Source organism: Mesoplodon bidens, assembly GCF_964165515.1.
Source record: "Mesoplodon bidens genome assembly, chromosome: 9".
Classification (NCBI taxonomy): Eukaryota; Metazoa; Chordata; class Mammalia; order Artiodactyla; family Ziphiidae; genus Mesoplodon; species Mesoplodon bidens.
Window position 1 is genome coordinate 60,239,305 of NC_138166.1, and position 20,390 is coordinate 60,259,694.

Genomic DNA, 20,390 nt, shown 5'->3' on the forward strand with positions numbered 1-20,390 from the left:
CCAAGTGTGTCTGTTCTTCACTCAGACAGCAGGGGGTTAAAGGAGCAGCTGATTAGGGGGCTCTGCCTCACTCAGGCTGGGTGGAGGGAGGGGCACGGAACGCGGGGCGACCCCGTGGCGGCAGAGGCCAGCGGCGGGCTGCACAGGCTCCCGGGAAAGGAGGTACGGATGGTGACCTGTGCTTGCACACAGGCTTCTTGGTGGCTGCAGCAGCAGCCTTAGTGTCTCATGCCTGTCTCTGGGGTCCTCACTGATAGACGCGGCTCGCACCTGTCTCTCGAGCTTGTTTAGGTGGTGCGCTGAATCCCCTCTCCTCGTGTTCCCCGAAACAATGGTCTCTTTCCTCTTAGGCAGTTTGAGACTTTTTCCTGGACTCCCTCGCAGCTAGCTGTGGCGCACTAGCCCCCTTCAGGCTGTGTTCATGCAGCCAACCCCAGTCCTCTCCCTGGGATCCGACCTCTGAAGCCCGAGCCTCAGCTCCCAGCCCCCAGCCGCCCCAGCAGGTGAGCAGACAAGCCTCTCAGGCTGGTGAGTGCTGGTCAGCACCGATCCTCTGTGCAGGAATCTCTCCGCTTTGCCCTCTGCACCCCTGTTACTGCGCTCTCCTCCATGGCTCCAAAGCCTCCCACCCCCCGCCACCCCTTGTCTCCACCAGTGATGGGGCCTCCTAGTGTGTGGAAAGTTTTCCTCCTTCACAGCTCCCTCCCAGATATGCATGTCACGTGCCTATTCTTTTGTCTCTATTTTTCCTTTTTTTCTTTTGCCCTACCCAGGTGCGTGCAGAGTTTCTTGCCTTTTGGGACGTCTGAGGTCTTCTGCCAGCGTTCAGTAGGTGTTCTGTAGAAGCTGTTCCACATGTAGATGTATTTCTGATGTATTTGTGGGGAGGGTGATCTCCACGGCTTACTCCTTTGCCATCTTGAAGGTCTTCCTCGTGTATTGGTTTTTGTTTTTTTTTTTTTTTAGTTTCTGCTTTATAACAAAGTGAATCAGTCATACATATACATCTGTTCCCACATCCCTTCCCTCCTGCATCTCCCTCCCTCCCACTCTCCCCATCCCACCCCTCCAGGCGGTCACAAAGCACCCAGCCGATCTCCCTGTGCTATGCGGCTGCTTCCCACTATCTATCTACCTTACGTTTGGTACTGTATATATGTCCATGCCTCTCTTTTGCTTTGTCACAGCTTACCCTTCCCCCTCCCCATATCCTCAAGTCCATTCTCAGGTAGGTCTGTGTCTTTATTCCTGTTTTACCCCTAGGTTCTTCATGACATTTTTTTTTCTTAAATTCCACATATATGTGTTAGCATACGGTATTTGTCTTTCTCTTTCTGACTTACTTCACTCTGTATGACAGACTCTAGGTCTATCCATCTCATTACAAATAGCTCAGTTTCGTTTCTTTTTATGGCTGAGTAATATTCCATTGTATATATGTGCCACATCTTCTTTATCCATTCATCCGATGATGGACACTTAGGTTGTTTCCATCTCCGGGCTATTGTGAATAGAGCTGCTATGAACATTTTGGTACATGTCTCTTTTTGAATTATGGTTTTCTCAGGGTATATGCCTAGTAGTGGGATTGCTGGGTCATATGGTAGTTCTATTTTCAGTTTTTTAAGGAATCTCCATACTGTTCTCCATAGTGGCTGTACCAATTCACATTCCCACCAGCAGTGCAAGAGTGTTCCCTTTTCTCCACACCCTCTCCAACATTTATTGTTTCTAGATTTCTTTTTTTTTTCTTTTTTTTATTTTTTATTTTTTTTGTGGTACGCGGGCCTCTCACTGCTGTGGCCTCTCCCGTTGCGGAGCACGGGCTCCGGACGCGCAGGCTCAGCGGCCATGGCTCACAGGCCCAGCCGCTCCGCGGCACGTGGGATCTTCCCAGACGGGGGCACGAACCCGTGTCCCCTGCATCGGCAGGCAGACTCCCAACCCCTGCGCCACCAGGGAAACCCCTAGATTTCTTGATGATGGCCATTCTGACTGGTGTGAGATGATATCTCATTGTAGTTTTGATTTGCATTTCTCTAATGATTAATGATGTTGAGCATTCTTTCATGTGTTTGTTGGCAGTCTGTATATCTTCTTTGGAGAAATGCCTATTTAAGTCTTCTGCCCATTTTTGGATGGGTTGTTTGTTTTTTTGCTATTGAGCTGCATGATCTGCTTATAAATTTTGGAGATTAATCCTTTGTCAGTGGCTTCATTTGCAAATATTTTCTCCCATTCTGAGGGTTGTCTTTTGGTCTTGTTTATGGTTTCCTTTGCTGTGCAAAAGCTTTGAAGTTTCATTAGGTCCCATTTGTTTATCTTTGTTTTTATTTCCATTTCTCTAGGAGGTGGGTCCAAAAGGATCTTGCTGTGATTTATGTCATAGAGTGTTCTGCTTATGTTTTCCTCTAAGAGTTTGATAGTTTCTGGCCTTACATTTAGGTCTTTAATCCATTTTGAGCTTATTTTTGTGTATGGTGTCAGGGAATGATCTAATCTCATACTTTTACATGTCCCTGTCCAGTTTTCCCAGCACCACTTATTGAAGAGGCTGTCCTTTCTCCACTGTACATTCCTGCCTCCTTTATCAAAGATAAGTTGACCATATGTGCGTGGGTTTATCTCTGGGCTTTCTATCCTGTTCCATTGATCTATCTTTCTGTTTTTGTGCCAGTACCACACTGTCTTGATTACTGTAGCTTTGTAATATAGTCTGAAGTCAGGGAGCATGATTCCTCCAGCTCCGTTTTTTGTTCTCAAGATTGCTTTGGCTATTCGGGGTCTTTTGTTTTTCCAAACAAATTTTGAAATTTTTTGTTCTAGTTCTGTGAAAAATGCCAGTGGTAGTTTGATAGGGATTTCATTGAATCTGTAGATTGCTTTGGGTAGTAGAGCCATTTTCACAATATTGATTCTTCCAATCCAGGAGCATGGTATGTCTCTCCATCTATTTGTATCATCTTTAATTTCTTTCATCAGTGTCTTATAATTTTCTGCATACAGGTCTTTTGTCTCCTTAGGTAGGTTTATTCCTAGATATTTTATTCTTTTTGTTGCATTGGTAAATGGGAGTGTTTTCTTGATTTCACTTTCAGATTTTTCATCATTAGTGTACAGGAATGCCAGAGATTTCTGTGCATTAATTTTGTATCCTGCTACTTTACCAAATTCATTGATTAGCTCTAGTAGTTTTCTGGTAGCATCTTTAGGTTTCTCTATGTATAGTATCATGTCATCTGCAAACAGTGACAGCTTTACTTCTTCTTTTCCAATTTGGATTCCTTTTATTTCCTTTTCGGAAAGTAGAATTTCTAAGTGGATTCTTGGGCCTGAAATGGTCTCCCAGTATTCGGTAGATCAGCAGAGGCGATATCTAGAACAGAGCCACAACCACCAAATAGTTCATTCTGACAGCCATAGACAACCAGCGGGATTTTCATCAGGCGGAGAGCGGCTGCGCACATGATACACGGCTCCACAGTGACGTACAGCACCATGTGTTCAAACACCTCAGAAGGACTCTTGCCATGTTGACGACACCAATCTCGGGCCTGGTCGATGGCCACCATTTCTGCATGTCGAGTAGCATTTTTGGTTTGATTAACTTCGTTTCTTCCCTTCCCTACAACTTCATTGTTGTAGACCAAAAGGCAGCCAACAGGAACCTCAATATTTTCTAGGGCTTCTTTGGCCATTTGCATCGCCTGTTCCATCCACTTTTTGGTCTCCTCCGCCAACACAGAGCACGCGCCGCCCGTAGTCTGCGTGGGCCCTACCTTCGCCTCCATACTGCACCGGGGCAGCCTCGCTCCGTGTATTGGTCTTATATCTTGCAACTTTGCTGAACTCATTTATTCTAATAGTTTTTTGGGGGGTTTTTTTGGTTTTTTTTTTTTCGGTACGCGGGCCTCTCACTGTTGTGGCCTCTCCCGTTGCAGAGCACAGGCTCCGGATGCACAGGCTCAGCGGCCATGGCTCACGGGCCTAGCCGCTCTGCGGCATGTGGGATCCTCCCGGACCAGGGCACAAACCCGTGTCCCCTGCATCGGCAGGCGGACTCTCAACCACTGCGCCACCAGGGAAGCCCTCTAATAGTTTTTTAAGTGGATTCCTTTTTTTTTTTTTTTTTTTTTTAATATACAGGAGCATGTCTGTGAATAGAGGTAGATTTGCTTCTTCCCTTCCTATCTGGATGCCTTTTGTAGTCTAATTGCCCTGGCTAGAACCTCCAATGCAGTGTTGAAAGTGGTGGAAGCAAGCATCTTTATCTTATTCCTGATCTCAGGGGGAAAAATATCCAGTCTTTTGTCATTGGGTATGATGTTAGCTGTGGGGTTTTTGTAGATGCCTTTATCAGGTTGAAGAAGTTCCCTTCTATACCTAATGTATAGAAGGATATTATGAAAGGATATTAGATTCTGTCAAATGCTTTTTATACATTTAGTGAGATAATCATGTGATACCTTAGAAATATTACAGAAAAATCCAACTCAGGGTTGAAGTGAAAAATGGACATCTATTAGTCCATGTAACTGAAAAGTCCAGAGAGTATCTTATCTATAGGTATTACACAGTCTGATCGAAGTGTTCAAAAAATGTCATCTAGATTTGCTTCCTTTCCCTGCCTCCCTCAAATCCTCCCACCTGCTTTCCTTGTATGTGTAGACCATGTTTAGGTCCATGTGGTGGCAAAATGACTTCCAGCGGCTCCAGGTAAACATCTTTGAGACCAAAGAAAAAAGAGAGACAGTCTCCATTTCTTTCCACCTTTCCCCAGTCCCAGCAAAAGTCCCAGAATTATTTCTGGTTGGGTCCCTTGCCTGTCTTGGAACATATCATTGAGGAAAGGGGATGTGAAGCTCCATTTAAGGCTGAATCACAGGCCCACCCTGGGGCTAGTCAGTCCAACCCAAACTACATGGATAGAGTGTGGAGAAGGGGGTTTTTAGGAACAGAAATGTGGGAGGTGGATGCTGGGTTGCCAAAAATAAATGTCCACTGTACCTTCTATAGTGAAATAATCCAAGATAATACGAAATATGTGAAATTGGCATTTAAATACTTTATCACCCTAGCCCATCCCTGGCAGCAGTAGCTTATATGAGCTAAAACTTTTCCCTGCTCATGGAAGTTTCTTGTCTAATCTTCTAAGCAGGGAGTTTGGCTGACACCACTTTCCATCTCTAGTAAGGGATGGCAAAAAAAAAAGGGAGTAGGGTTGGACAGGAAGATAGTCTAATGGTAATTGAATGGATCAGGGACTGGTATAGACCCACAGTTTTCATCTGCTCTTTTGTTACCTTGAGTATTTTATCATTTTCAAGTGTATTAGGTTCTCCAGAGAAACAGAACCATATATATACATATGAGGAGATTTATGATAGGAATTGGCTCATGCAGTTATGGAGATTATGAAGTCCTACAGTCTTTTCTCAGCAAGCTGGAGAACCAGAAAGGCTGGTAACACAATTCAGTCTGAGTTTACAGGCCTGAGAATCGAGGGTGGTGGATGGTTCAAGTCCTGGTCTGAGTCTAAAAGCCCAAGAATGAGGAGCATCAGTGTCCAGGGCAGGAGAAGATGGATGTTGCAGCTCAGGCAGAGAGAGGAGATTCACCCTTCCTCTGCCTTTCTGTTCTACTCAGGCCCTCATTAGATTGCATGATGTCCACCCGCATTGGTGATGGCAATCTTTACTCAGTCTGCTGATCCAAATGCTAATATCTCCCAGAGACGCCCTCACAGACGCACCCAGAAATAATGGTTTACCAGCTATCTGAGCATCTGGTAGGCCACTCAAGTTCATACATAAAATTAGCCATCACCCAAACCAAGGTAACAGCAGATTAATTTAAAACAGGAAGTGCATTAATGGCCTTTTCATCATGCATGCCTCTTTTCTCATGCAATTCATCCATCATTCCTGAGCTGTATCTGAGCTTCCCAGGACTGTACATCGTGAAAGAGCAGTGTGTCTCTACATTACTCTGGACTCTCCATTGCTCTGCCTTTAAATCTCAGATAATGGGAATGAGACTTCTGTGGTCTCTTAACATGCCTTCTGAAATTCTAGGAACTTTATGCTTTAAGGAAAAGTTGTTCTTGGTCACGGTTTTTATAGTTACAAGCTACAGAATAAAATAACTGAAACTCTTCTAGTGTCATTATAACTTTTCCTAGATAAATACAGAACCTATTACAGAGAAGGTATTATTTCAGTTACTATTATCATTTACAAGCTACTTTAAAAATATATTGCAGCTGTGCTGTGTGCGTGTGTGTGTGTGTGTGTTTGGGTTATTTAACATTTTTCAGATTCCTGTAAGATAAACCTAGTTTTATACCACATTTTTTCAATTTTTAGGCATTTTTTTCACATTCCAACAGCTCTGAAGTCAGGAAGCATCTGAGAATGAGTATCATGTCATTGCTTAATGGGCAGGTTATTTTTTGTTTTTTTTTTAATTGAAGTATAATTGATTTACAATGTGTTAGTTTCTGGTATACAGCAGAGTGATTCAGTTATATATATTTTTTTTCTTTTTCATATTCTTTTCCATATAGGTTGTTAGAAGAGATATTGAATACAGTTCCCTGTGCTATACATTAGGACCTTGTTGTTTATCTATTTTCTATACAGTAGTTTGCATCTGCTAATCCCAAACTCCTAATTTATCCCTCCCCCACCCCCTTTCCCCTTTGATAACCATAAGTTTGTTTTCTATGTCTGTGAGTCTATTTCTGTTTCGTAAGTTCATTCGTATCTTATTTTAGATTTCACACATAAGTGATATCATATGATATTTGTCTTTCTCTGTCTGATTTACTTCACTTAGTGTGATAATCTCTAGGTCCATCCGTGTAGCTGTAAATGGAATTTTTCATTCTTTTTTATGGCTGAGTAGTATTCCATTGTGTGTGTGTGTGTGTACACACACACCACATCTTCTTTATCCATTCATCTGTCGATGGACATTTAGGTTGCTTCCATGTCTTGGCTCTTGTAAATAGTGCTGCTGTGAACATAGGGGTGCATGTAGCTTTTTGAATTAGAGCTTTTTCCAGATATATGCCCAGGAGTGGGATTGCTGGATCATACAGTAACGCTGTTTTTAGTTTTTTAAGAAACCTCCACACTGTTTTCCATAGTGGCTGTACCAATTTACATTCCCACCATCAGTGTAGCAGGGTTCCCTTTTCTCCACACCGTCTCCAGCATTTATTATTTGTAGACTTTTTAATGATGGCCATTCTGACCGGTGTGAGGTGATACCTCATGGTAGTTTTGATTTGTATTTCTCTGATAATTAGCGATGTTGAGCATCTTTTCATGTGCCTATTGGTCATCTGTATGTCTTCTTTGGAAAAATGACTGTTTAGGTCTTCTGCCCATTTTTTGATTGGGATGTTTGGTTTTTGTTATTGAGTTGTATGAGCTATTTGTGTATTTTGGAAATTAAGCCTTGTCGGTCACATCACATGCAAATATTTTAGTTTATCTTCAAATTAATGGTATGTGATGGTTAATTTTTTGTGTCAACTTGCCTGGGCCATGGGGTGCCCAGACATTTGACCTAACGTCATTCTGGGTGTGTCTGAGGGTGTTTCTGGATGAGATTAACATTTGAACTGATAGACTGAGTAAAGTAAATCGCTTTCCCTAATGTGAGTGGGTCTCATCCAGTCAGTCAAAGACCTAAGTAGAACAAAAAGGCTGAGTAAGTGGTAGCTCTTCCTGCTTGACTGTTGAGCTGGGATACTGGTCTTTTCCTGTTTTCTTAGTCTCACTGAAACACTGGCTCTTCTTGGGTCTCAAGCCTGATGACTTTTGGACTGGAATTACAAATTGGCTCTCCTGATTCTCTAGCTTGCTGACTGCAGATCTTGGAATTTTGCAGCCTCTATAATTGCATGAGCCAATTCCTTATAATAAATTATATATAGATATACATACATATTATTGGTTCTGTTTCTTTGGAGAACCAAGACTAATACAGATGGGGTCCTAAATTTGATAAAATATGATTATTGAGGGTATGCTGAACTCCCTCTACTTGAGAGTCATAGTGGATTTGGAGAGTGTTCACACCAAACATAATCATGGGAGTTGAGCTGTAAGGGAGAAGATGCTACTGTTCTATACCAGGATAGCTTTCTAGCAATGGGGAATCAAGGTTTGGGGGTTGTTATGCCATGAGGGACAGTGTTACAAAGACAGTTTTCTTCCCAACTCTGTTGTGTACTTCCGGTGTGACCTTAGATAGGTCACTTAATCTACCTGGGATTGGTTTCCTTCTCTGTAAAATGAGCTGGTTGGACTAGGTGATTTCAAAGGCCCTTTCCGTTTCTCAGATTCTTAGGAATTGATTCTTCTGTTTCAGTGAGGGGAGATGGCGTAAGGTATAAATAATGACTCTCTTGCAAAGGGCTAAAATATCACTAATAATATCTGACTCCAGGAGTGTTGATTATCTACTCAACAAGACAATCTGATGATCAGTTTGATTTCCTGGATTGTAATGTTTGTGCCAAGAATAGTAGCCTTCGGGTTTGTGTTTCCGTAGAATTTGAAGCCAAGGTCAAGAAGCATCGCCTTCTGAAATAAAATTTTCAAGTTCACCCCAAGAGGTTTTCTAGCCAGTAATCAACTTGTGGGGGTGTTGAGATAAGGCCGTGGGGCTCCTGCTGTCCAGTAAAGGGTCTAGGTTCATCGCTGGGAAGGAAGTCCCCAGTATGAGTTGGAATAAGAGGAACGTAAGCCATAGTTGTAGAATACATTACTCATCTTTGGTTGAGAAGGCTTTTAGGGAAGGATATTTCAGTGACTGGTATGAGGGTGGATATTGAGAATTGGTCTTTATCCAATTTTGTTTAAGGAAGTGAGAGATGTGGTACCTGAGCAGGCCTGAGTGTTCTGCTTCCTAGAAAGCAGACCCTGATGAAGTAAATGATGAGTGAAACATCTCGCCTGCCCCCTAGCTCCTGTGCCTGAGCTTAGATTTAGTGCTGACCATTTAGCCTCCTGATTAAAAATGTAAGTTTCCCTGAACTATGGTCTTAGGCTATGGGTGCTCCAGGAAGTGTACTAATCTTCTGTTATAGCGTAATAAATTGGTGCTGTTACCAGAAGGGGAACCCCTGCCAGGGCCCAAGAGTGGGCTCTTGTCTAACACCTGGGAATGAATTGTCCAAGGAGACACACATGCTGACAAAGCAAAAGACTTTATTGGGAAGGGGCCCCCCGGGGGGAGAGCAGCGGGGAAAGGAAACCCAGGAGAACTGCTCTGCCATGTAGCTCACGGCTCAGGGTTTATGGTCATGGGGTTAGCTTCCCAGGTTGTCTCTGGCCAGTCACCTTGCTTGTGCCCATATTTGGTCCAATTCCTGGTGACGCACGCATCTCTCAGTCAAGGTGGTTTCCAGCATCAGGGTTTCTGGGACATCGGCAGGACATGTTATGGCTGGCATCTCCTCCCTCCTTTTGGCCCCTCCCGATTCCTGCCAGCTGGTGGTAGCTGGTCAGTTCCGTGTTTCTTATTGAGACCTCCTGTTGTGAGATAACTCATGCAAGCAGTTATTATTCTGCCTGGCCAGGGTGGGCGGTTTCAGTTAGTGGTTCCCTAACAATACTACTTTGACATCAATTGGTGACTTACGTATTTAGCTGGTGTGAATCACTTCCCAAGGGCCCATCAGGTATGTACCTGAGCAGCCCTTGGGGCTCTGCGCAAAGCGCCTACCAACCTTCCCTCCAGCTGTCTCAGCTGTAGAAGAGTCTAGTGAGAGAAATGTATCCTTAAAAGGCTATGGCATTTCAGAGAAGGAAAAAATACACCTGATGAGGAGACTAACAAGGCTTATGCAGAGGTAGTCAGGGATGACATTTTAGGAAGAAGATCCAGTTTGAGCAAAAGCCCTGAGGCAGGCATACAGCAAGTAAGTTTGGTTTGACTAGAACATAGGTTGTGTAAGAGGACTAGATAAGATGTGTGTTTCCACTAAATATGGTTCGTCCCCTGAAATGCTGTGAAGTAAAAGTAGTTAAGCCCTTGAATGTTTTAAGATTATTCCATTTCAGTGGATCAATACCAAATAATAAGTTAAAGTTATCTTTCCTTAGGGAACATATGACCCTAGGCAGGCTTATTAGACAGCACTTCGTATGATGTTGAAAGGGCAGCATAATCTTTTATCTCATTTCTAGGTTTGGAATAATTTTTCTTAACCAGAGGGGAGGAGAGCAAGTATGTTAACAATAATATTTGTAAAATAATAATCTTTTATCTTAGAAAAAGTAAAAACCAAAGATTACTAGTACTGTATTAGGGGGAAAAAGGAATAAAAATCATAAGTAATCCCATTACCTAGAGAATCATCACCATATTTATTGCTGATCCTTCCAGACGTCTATGCAAAAATGAGATCAAACATACAGATCTTTTCTAACTTATTTCTTTCTCTTAGAATTTTCCCCCAGAATGTAAGTTCCTTGGAGCTAGATAGAATCCAGCATCCTTTGTTAGGTCCTATTCCTGTGTCCTGGGAAGCAGTAATTGAGACCATGCTCTTGCTTCTGTTTTTAGGTTGGCAGCCTCGGTGGTTCCTTCTCTGTGGGGGAATATTATCTTATTATGATTCTCCTGAAGATGCTTGGAAAGGTTGCAAAGGGAGCATCCAGATGGCGGTGTGTGAAATTCAAGGTGAGAAACCAAGACACTTGCAGGTTTTATTTTCTTTCTGTTTCTCCCCCAAAATAAAAAAAAACACTGGCTTCTGTGTGCCTTTCTCTGCTGCTCCCATAGTATAAAGATATATAATGTTATGTCCCCCAGAAAAAGTCTTACAAGTAAGACCTAAAACTGCAGTGAGTTTTTACAAGGAGGTTGGTTTAGAGGTAGTCAGAATAAATGAGAGCAGTGTGCTTATTAACCACACATGTAGTACTCATTCCTTGGTCACCTGCTCACCTCGGGCTTGTGGCAGTTTGCTAAGCTTATTTGTCTTTTTATTGCAACATCAAACACTTCTGTGTTTAAATCACGACACATACACACCTTCTCGCCACCACCACCATGCTCAAAACTAAACAAACAAACACCTAACAGACCTACAAATAGCCTTTTCTTCTTGGTTTTGAGAATCTTGAGACATGCTGAGAGGATATGGCTCAGAAACCGACTAGAAGGGAATTGGGGGCATGGGGCTTGGGGAGGTGAAGGAGAGTGTGGCTTGCTTGTTTCTTCTCCTAAACTGTTCTAAGGGAATTCTCACATTTTTGATAAGACTAGTGAAGGAAAGTAGAAAGGAAAAATACTGTGTTCTTGATTGCTTTTCAATAACCCAAGGAGATAAAGAGCACATCCTTACTTGTTTGCATCAAGCCTTTTTGGCCGCAGAGCAGCATACTTTACACACACACACCAGAAGAGAGATTTTTCCTCTCTCCTCTTATAAACGATCCTAAGGAGATTTAGGTGATTTCTTTTTTAGGCCAAAGTCCTGGTGAGACCTTGGAGCCAATTGCAGAGTTTTCCCTCTCCATTAGCAGAGACCTCTAGGAAGAAATAAATAATCCAGGAGAAGTAGTAAGGGCTGACAACCTCTCTTGGAAGAAGCTCTCAGTGACTGGTGCGCCAGTTAAGCTCAAGAATTTGGGTGGAGTGGAGGCTACCCAGACGGGGCTTTTCTGGGTTTCTGACCTCCCTGTGCCTTGCTCCCAGTTCATTCTGTAGATAACACACGCATGGACCTGATAATCCCTGGGGAACAATATTTCTACCTGAAGGCCAGAAGTGTGGCTGAGAGACAACGGTGGCTGGTAGCCTTGGGGTCAGCCAAGGCCTGCCTGACAGACAGTAGGACCCAGAAAGAAAAAGGCAAGTACTGATTGTCCTCTGGACTGGGAACCCTGGGAATCACCTAGTGGCATCTCTGGGTTCCCGTATTTGTTATCTTGCTTCTGACCACGTAGCCATAGCCAGCTTTTTTTTTTTTTTTTTTAAGTAGTTATGTATTCAGTATTTTATTTATTTATTTTTGGCTGTGTTGAGTCTTCGTTTCTGTGCGAGGGCTTTCTCTAGTTGCGGCAAACGGGGGCCACTCTTCATTGCGGTGCGCGGGCCTCTCGCTCTCGTGGCCTCTCTTGTGGCAGGGCACAGGCTCCAGATGCACAGGCTCAGTAGTTGTGGCTCATGGGCCTAGTTGCTCCGCGGCATATGGGATCTTCCCAGACCAGAGCTCAAACCCGTGTCCCCTGCATTGGCAGGCAGATTCTCAACCACTGCGCCACCAGGAAAGCCCCCATAGCCAGCTTTTTATATCATGCAAGTGCTGTATATCTCAGTGGACGTTAAACAGTCTGACTCTTCTTTCTTAGCATGTCATAGTAGAAAGAATGCAGGTTTTGGAGCCAGATACAACTGGGTTCAAATCATGGCTTTGTGACCTTGACATAGGTCACTTAACCTCTCTAATCTTCAGTTTCCTTATATTTTTAAAAGAGGTAATTACCTATCTTAGAAGGATTACCATGAGGTACCTCATCTGGCACAAAGTTGACTTTTGGTAAAGAGTAGCTGAGCCAGAGAAGCCTTGGATCTGGTATTTCCTGCAGTAACACCCCGTTTTCCCCTCCCTGTTCCTGGGGTAGATGGATACTTAATTGTCAGGTTGCTGCTGCTTAATGCTCATTAACTCAACATCATTAGGTCTCCTGAGAACCATGGCATAACTTTCTATTTTGCCTGGGTCATGAGTGCCAGGGCTTACTGCCCGAGCTCTGCCTTCCCAGCCCCCCAGCCTCGAATGTACACCTGAAAAGATTGGTGGGAGAGAGGGGCCTCTGGGAACAAGTGTTTCAGGGGACCTTTCTCATGACACATATGGCAGATGTGCTTAACTCTTCAAGTAGACACAGTAAAATGACCTATTTGTTGGTTGGTTTTCAATGCTAAGTCGAGAGCAAATTCTAGACACTGTCAGCTCTGACTCAGATCAGGTGGTAATGTGCAGCTTTTTCACGGATAGGAAAGCAGAGGCAGTTATGATTGTAGCCGAGCCCTCAGCGCCAGGATGGCTGGAGTGCCATGCTAATGAAGGAGCAGCAGGTGTGCAGAGGGTGCCGTTCGCCTTGCCAGGCAGCATGCTGGACCAGTCCTCTGAATTCACAAGCTGTCTTATTAGTGGTAATTGCATGTTACAGAACACTGTTTCCCAGTTTTGAGCACTGGATAGATAGCTGTGACCCCATTTTACAGATAGGAAAACTGTGGCAGACCAAAACCCTGAACCCTTGACTGTTTCCAGTTCTGACACAAGTGGATCAGAGGTATACTGTCTCCTTCTTCCTGTACTGGTGATCGTTAAATATGTTGGCTCAAGAAATAATGTAGATTACTTCAGAAGACTAGAAATCTCCTTTTTCTCTTTTTCTTGCTCCCATAACTTCAATTATGTCATATCTGTAACCCATACTATAAACATCTGACTTTAGGCATAGATTATATTTCACTTATCTGTGTAGTATGGTAACTAGTATATCAGTTATTTATTCTGGGAATTAAATTACGTTTTCATCATTTTGTTATTTAGAGTTTGCTGAAAACACTGAAAACTTGAAAACCAAAATGTCGGAACTAAGACTCTACTGTGATCTTCTTGTTCAGCAAGTAGATAAAACAAAAGAAGTGACCGCAACTGGTGTGTCCAATTCCGAGGTAAAATACCATTCTTCTTAGCCACATGACAAGTGGCACCAGATGTTGCTTACAGGCACTGCTTATTCTCACATAATCCCTACCTTGGAATTTACTGTTTTTCAGAGGAAAAAAGTGACCGACTTCAACAAAGAGAAGAAGTGTGTGCATTTCAGCATATGGAAGCATATAGTTTTCCCTCCTGGGATGAATTCAGGATGAATTAATTGATAATTTTGGAACTTTTAACTTTAGTACTGATGTACTAAACTATGTGTCTCCCCAGTTTGCATAACTTTCTAAACTACAGCCTCAGCTGTCTAGCAGAGCCATTTCTATACTACGCCTGTGGCTCCCAAGGCGACAGCATCGTGTCTGTCAGTAATCTGTATCCGTCACCTCTGATGAGACTGTAACAGGAGTTTATTTCACCGTAGTCGATGTTCTGCTTGAGTAGAGACTAGTGCTTTCAAAGAGAGAGACACAGCTTTATTTCTCTCCATCATCAGCAAGGATTGCGATTTTTATCATTTACTAATGAAATTGTTATTTACTCATTCTAAAAGGTATATTAAAAGATCTGTGTGGTGTTAAGCTATGTACTGAATGGGTCACATTAACCAGAGAGGGGTCTCTGCTCTGCTCACAGAGAAGTTGTCTGAAAAACAGTGCCCACAAAATGAAGAATCTGCAGATTATAATTAATGGTTTTCAATTACTTTTCTTAGGTAGTGTATCACTATGCTACTAGTCATATATGTGCTCTTAAGTTTTTCTAATAAAGGTGATTTAACTCACTTTCATTCACTTTTGGGGGGGCGTCTCACTCATTCAGCAACTGCCTATTGTGTACAAGATACTGTGCTGGGGGAGGGAGATGGGAGGGGTACCAAAACACTTCAGTCCTGCTTTTGGGATGTTAGAGCCTAGAGCATTGATTCTCAACCCGGAGCAGTTTTGCTCCTCAGGAGACACTGGGCAATGTCTGAGACATTTTTGGTTGTCACTACTGGGGGAGTGCTGTTGGCATCTAAGGGGTAGAGGCCGGATGCTGCTTAATATCTGCAATGGATAGGAGAGCCACTCCCCCTATATCCCCTGCTCCAGTAAGCCAGCCCCAAATGCCAGTGATGCCAAGGTAGAGAAGCCCTGGTCTAGTAGGAAGGGAAAAAGTGAACACAGCAATTTTTAATTCTAGGAAGTGTTTATAGTAAGTGCCTTGGGAACTTGCTAATGAAACTGTGGTTATGATCTTGTGATTTATAATCAGAAATATATGGTTGGTCTTTGTCTAGTTTTTGGCACAGAGCTCCAAAAAAAAACCCTTGGAATTTCCAGGTGATAAAAAGTGTCTTTTGTTATGTTCATGAGGCAACTATTGGAAAATACTAAGGATGGAGGCTCTGGTTGACTGTAGACCCAAGCAAGTGATTAGAGGGTTGGAACTTTCATTCCTACCCCCTCACCTCCTGGGAGGGGAGAGGGATTGAAGGTTGACTTTAGTCACCCTTGGCCAATGATTTAATTAATCGTGCACATTTAACGAAGCTTCCATAACCCACAGCATGGGGTTTGGAGAGCTCCCGAGTGGGTGAATATGCGTTGACTGGGGAGAGTGGCATACTCGGGGAGCATGGAAGCGCCAAGCCTCTTCCCACATGCCTTGCCCTATGCATCTCTTCCATCTGGCTGTTCCTGAGTTATATCCTTTTATAATATACTGGCAGTCTAATAAGTTAAATGTTTCTTTTAGTTCTGCGAGCTGCTCTGGCAAAGTAAGTAAACACAAGGAGGGTGTTGTTGGAATCTTCAGTCTAGAGTGGGTCAGTGAGTAGCACAAGTGACACCCTGAACTTGCCATTGGTGTCTGAAGTGGGGGTGGGGAGCAATCTTGTAGGACTGAGCGCTTAACCTGTGAGATCTGACACTATTTCCAGGTAAATTGTGTCAGAATTGTAAGACACCCAGCTGGTGTCCAGGAATTTCTTGGTGGTGTGGGAAAAAACCACACATTGTAATTGGTGTCTGAAAAATAGTGGTTCATGACCAGTAACATCTAGCTTGTTAGAAATACAAAATTGAGGAAAATATAGAGGCTATGGTTAAAGAACAAAATTCACCTGAGTAAAATTTAAAGATCTTATTAGCTTTATTCAGCAATTCATAAATCAGGCAGCATCCAGTCTAGCAGATAGAAAGGAGCTGTGAAGAGCTGTACCAGGCTAGAGATCTTTATAGACCAAAGTGAGCAGGAACAAGGAAGTTATACTGGGCATTTGCTGAATGGTTAAAGCAGGGTTACTTTTCTTATATGGAGCAAAGGGAAGTCTTGGAGCCAGGTCAGTACACTAACTTGTGCTGAGCAGGCAAGCACTGATTGGTTGACCTAGGCCTGCCTTTTCTGGGAGAGCCCAGCATAGAAACTTGGATAAGTTTTTGGTTTGCTGATGTGAGACTTAGCATGAGTGACTCCATCTTGGGCCCAATCTGGTGACTTTAATACCACTAAGATGTGGTTACCAAACTCTCTAGTCAGGGGGTAGCCTCAGTTTCCTGAACAACTTATTAATATCAATATCCAAAAGAAGAACAACCTGAGCAAGTGAAATAACTTGGAGAAAAAAATGATTAGATATTCAGAATAATTCCAGTTGCTGAAACCTCTTAGACTCATCTGTACTGAAAGCCAAAAACTCATTCTGAAAGCAAACAGTGTGTGATTTGTGGTTTCTAATGCTTCTATTCCAGAACTTCATTTTTACTCAGACAGTGGGAGACATTTTTCCATTGATCCCACTGGTCTTCAGTCCATGTGATTCTGTTTGGTGTCTGCCATCCCTTATAGACTGCAAACTCCACAAGGGCTCAGCGCCTAGCACCTGACATACTGCTGTCATATAGTGTTATTGAGTTGAGAGAAGTCGTTGCCTTCAGTTGGAGTGGTGGGTGAGCATGAAGGGCAGATTGAGGGTAAGGCTTGAGTATGATTAATAGATAAGTTGGACTTGCTCAGTCTTTCTCTTTTATGACTGATACACATATTTGTCCAGCAACATAGATGGGTACGTGATTATTGTTATTACCCGTTACTAGATGGATAAAACCTCTAAGGACATTCCACAACTGGGCTTTTTCCTTTTTGGCAAGGTAAAGGAGTCTTCACTCTGGTTGTTTTGTAGGAGGGAATTGATGTGGGAACTCTGCTGAAATCAACCTGCAATACTTTTCTGAAGACTTTGGAGGAATGCATGCAGATCGCAAACGCAGCCTTCACTTCTGAGCTGCTCTGTCGCACTCCCCCAGGATCACCTCAGCTGGCCATGCTCAAGTCCAACAAGGTAACAGACCAGGTCAGCTTGGCTGCAGTAGGGCATGATGAAAAGTTAAGAAAGTGATATACTGAGCTAAGTTCTCCATCACCCTTTGGCAACTGATAAAGACGTTTTTGTAGTGGACTTTCCTTTATGTCCACTATTATATATGCCCTTAGTCCCTTGTATCCAGTCAGTTAGTGTTGGCAGTTTTACCACCTGAACATGTCTCTCTCTGATGTAGCTAGTTTCTTGTCTCCAACCTCCTTGTCCAGGGAGTCTTGCTGAGATTGGTGATAGCCTTCTAACTAGCTGCCTTCAGCTCTTCCAGGCAGCCTACAGTGTTTCTGTTCATGCAGTGTAAATTGGGCCACTTTACCTAAACCTTTTAGTGGCTCCCTCATTGCCTGCAGGTTAAAGTCAAAACGTCCTAGCCCCTTCCCACATCACCAACCTCTTTCTTTTTCATAACCTGGCTTGAACATATTAACTGCTTGTAGCTCCCCCACTTCTTTGGGCCATTTCCCAGGACCAAGAATGCCCTTCTCACCTGTCTTTCCCTGGTTAGCTCTTATTCATCCTTCAAAATTTAATCTCTCTTTCCCTGAATCCCTTAGTTGGGCTAAGAGTTCCTCCTCTACGCATACCCCTATTTTAGCCTTATTCTATATTGAAATTACCTTAAGGGCAGGAACCCCATACTGTTTACCTGTATGCTTCCAGTGTTTGATACAATGCTGTATCATAGTTTGGTATTTAATAATATTTAATGAGTGTAATAGTAATTACAAGAAAGCTAACCACCAAGGGTATAAATATGGTAATTAGGCCCTTCAAAAGACCATCTTCCTTTTTCTTAGAAATTTGGGTACCCTTATTTGAATAACTATTAAAGACTGGTTGGGATCAATGACTCCTTTCTTTTGGGAAGACCTAAAATTATTCCTCTTGAGTGGGGCAGTGTGTGTTATGATCATATTTACCACTTTCATATGTGATAAAACTCTAAGTATAGTCTGTTGGGAGTTTAACATGTGAATTTTCTTTTCTTTGCTTCTTTTAAAGATGAAACATCCTATTGTACCAATTCATAATTCATTGGAAAGGTACAGTAACATTTTTTGTTTTTTCTTCTTTCTAAAAATATAAAAATAAGGATATTGGTATTCCTTGTTTTTTTTTTAAGAAATTATGTGGTGGGCTTCCCTGGTGGCACAGTGGTTAAGAATCCGCCCGCCAATACAGGGGACACGGGTTCGAGCCCTAGTCCGGGAAGATCCCACATGCCGCGGAGCAACTAAGCCCGTGTGCCACAACTACTAAGCCTGCGCTCTAGAGCCCACGCACCGAATCTACTGAAGCCCACGTGCTCTAGAGCCCGTGCTCCGCAACAAGAGAAGCCACCACATTGAGAAGCCCATGCACAGCTACAAAGAGTAGCCCCTGCTCACCACAACTAGAGAAAGCCCATGTGCAGCAACAATGACCCAACACAGCCAAAAATAATAAATAAATTAAAAAAAAAAGAGAAATCATGTGGTGGTTTTTCTCATGCTTTGAGATGATACCAGAGGAGAACCTGAAGCACTGCAGGTCTTTCATTCAGCACTGACTACTAGGGAAGATGTTTGCATTTCCCCAGGATATGGATCTCACCCACCACATCTAATAACTTTTCATTTCTCTGTTGTACTGAGTATTGGAACCTCCTCTCTTGTGAAGGAGCCGAGCATTGATTTAAGTGTGGTTTTATCAGAAAAGACAGTGCTATTTTGTTTCGTTAAAAAATAAAAATCTTAAGTAGCTTTACAGGTTGGAAAAAGAACATAATATCAAAATCTGAACTACTGAAAGAAAGTACACGATTACACAGTTGTGTTCCTATTATTTAGGGTCTTTATTCAGTTATTATTTCATATAAGCATTCCTATATTTTGACATTGTCCATGTATTTGTCCTTTCAAGTTATTATTTAATATTTTCATCTCTATATACAGTTGTTTGTTTCTTTAGTACAAGGATTGTTCCCCAATTTGGTTAATAATTTTCTCCTGATCTAAATATTTCTACTAGTAACATCTTTGTAGATTTTTTTTCTTTTGAGGTATTTCATCAATATACTCATATTTTTAATTGCCAAGTTGAAATACGGTATTTTTTTAGAAAAACAAATGCTTTTCCTGGAGTCAACATGTAGCTTGGACCTTTTCCCTTTATTCTCATTAGAAGAAAATGGTTTTGTTCTAATTTGGCTGAGTCTAGTTATTTATAATAAGATGTTATGATTGTCCCTTTAACAGAATCAGTTATTTCACTTGCATGTTAAGTAGCCTTTTATGTTACCCTAAAGAGCAACAGATACTCAGGATGTATTGTGTCCTGGGTTTTCTTTGTCTTCCTTGACCACAGCTTGTGGCTTCTAGACAGTTAACTGCTAGGCAAACAAATGCAAGTGGCCAGTGATTTGAGAGGTGAGGAGAGAGAAAAAACCTTCCAGGGAGAAGCTGAGGAAAGTGAGAAAAAGTGTTGAATGTGGTACCTGTAGAAAAGCTGATTGAAAACCCAAGTGCTATCAATGAATATTTCCTGTTGCTGGTGGGGTGCAGGAGGTTTGAGTCAGCTGAGGGTGCATGAAGAGTCATGAATGGCTCTTTGGTCTCTGAACTTCAGCCTGGAGACAGGCCTGCTCCCAGCAGAGGAGGATACCTGCCTTGGAGGCAGGAGGGTGGGGTGAGAGATTTGGCTTGATTTAACAATTCTGTTTTTTAATCAGTGTTAGAAGGAGTTGGTAATTGTGGTTGTGGACCCTTCCCCATCCCTCAGAATAGGATCTATCTGTGCAGTCTATTTATGACCAAATAATTGGACTTTTTGGCTTTTTTCCTTTTAAAAAAATTTTAGGCAAACAGAGTTAAACAGTTGTGAGAATGGATCTTTAAATATGGAAATAAATGATGATGAAGAAATCCTAATGAAAAACAAGAGCTCCTTATGTTTGAAACCCGCAGAGACAGATCGCAGCATATCAAGTGAAGAAAATACAGATGATCATATAACAGGTAAAAACAAAAAAGATGTGAGGCAAACCATTGAATAAAAGGATCATGGGGCTTTGATTCATTATCCATGATGTGACACTTGATAGTGATTGACCTCAAGACAGCGTGCTAGGTAGCTCCCGAGGCAGATGTTCGTAAGATAACAGAGTTCACTTGAAAACGTTCTGCCGTCCCACCTGACCCCCCTATTGAAAAGGCAGAATGAAGAGGAGTTTCCCACTCACTGTTCTTAGCTGTGATGTCCATGGGCTTCAGTGAGCTGTAGCTGTCTGTGCTGACTTTTTAGAGAGTATGAGTATTAGGGCCTTCTGCTCAGAATTTCAGA

The 20,390-nt window shown here is 42.5% G+C and overlaps 1 protein-coding gene across 4 annotated transcripts in view; it reads left to right on the plus strand.

Moving 5' to 3' along the window:
• PLEKHA8 (pleckstrin homology domain containing A8) overlaps positions 1–20,390 on the plus strand; it is a 59,857-nt gene that overhangs the window by 14,985 nt on the left and 24,482 nt on the right. For 2 of the 4 annotated variants that reach the window (XR_014016587.1, XM_081243514.1), the window contains exons 2-7: positions 10,585–10,701; positions 11,722–11,877; positions 13,592–13,716; positions 16,875–17,033; positions 18,072–18,112; positions 19,908–20,065. Coding sequence is in view for 3 of the 4 variants with exons in the window: in XM_081243514.1 (XP_081099640.1) it covers positions 10,585–10,701; positions 11,722–11,877; positions 13,592–13,716; positions 16,875–17,033; positions 18,072–18,112; positions 19,908–20,065 (756 nt within the window). In the remaining variant the exon portion in view is untranslated. Of the gene's footprint in view, positions 1–350; positions 504–10,584; positions 10,702–11,721; positions 11,878–13,591; positions 13,717–16,874; positions 17,034–18,071; positions 18,113–19,907; positions 20,066–20,390 lie in introns of those variants that run through there. The other 2 variants (XM_081243516.1, XM_081243515.1) reach the window with 2 other exon arrangements.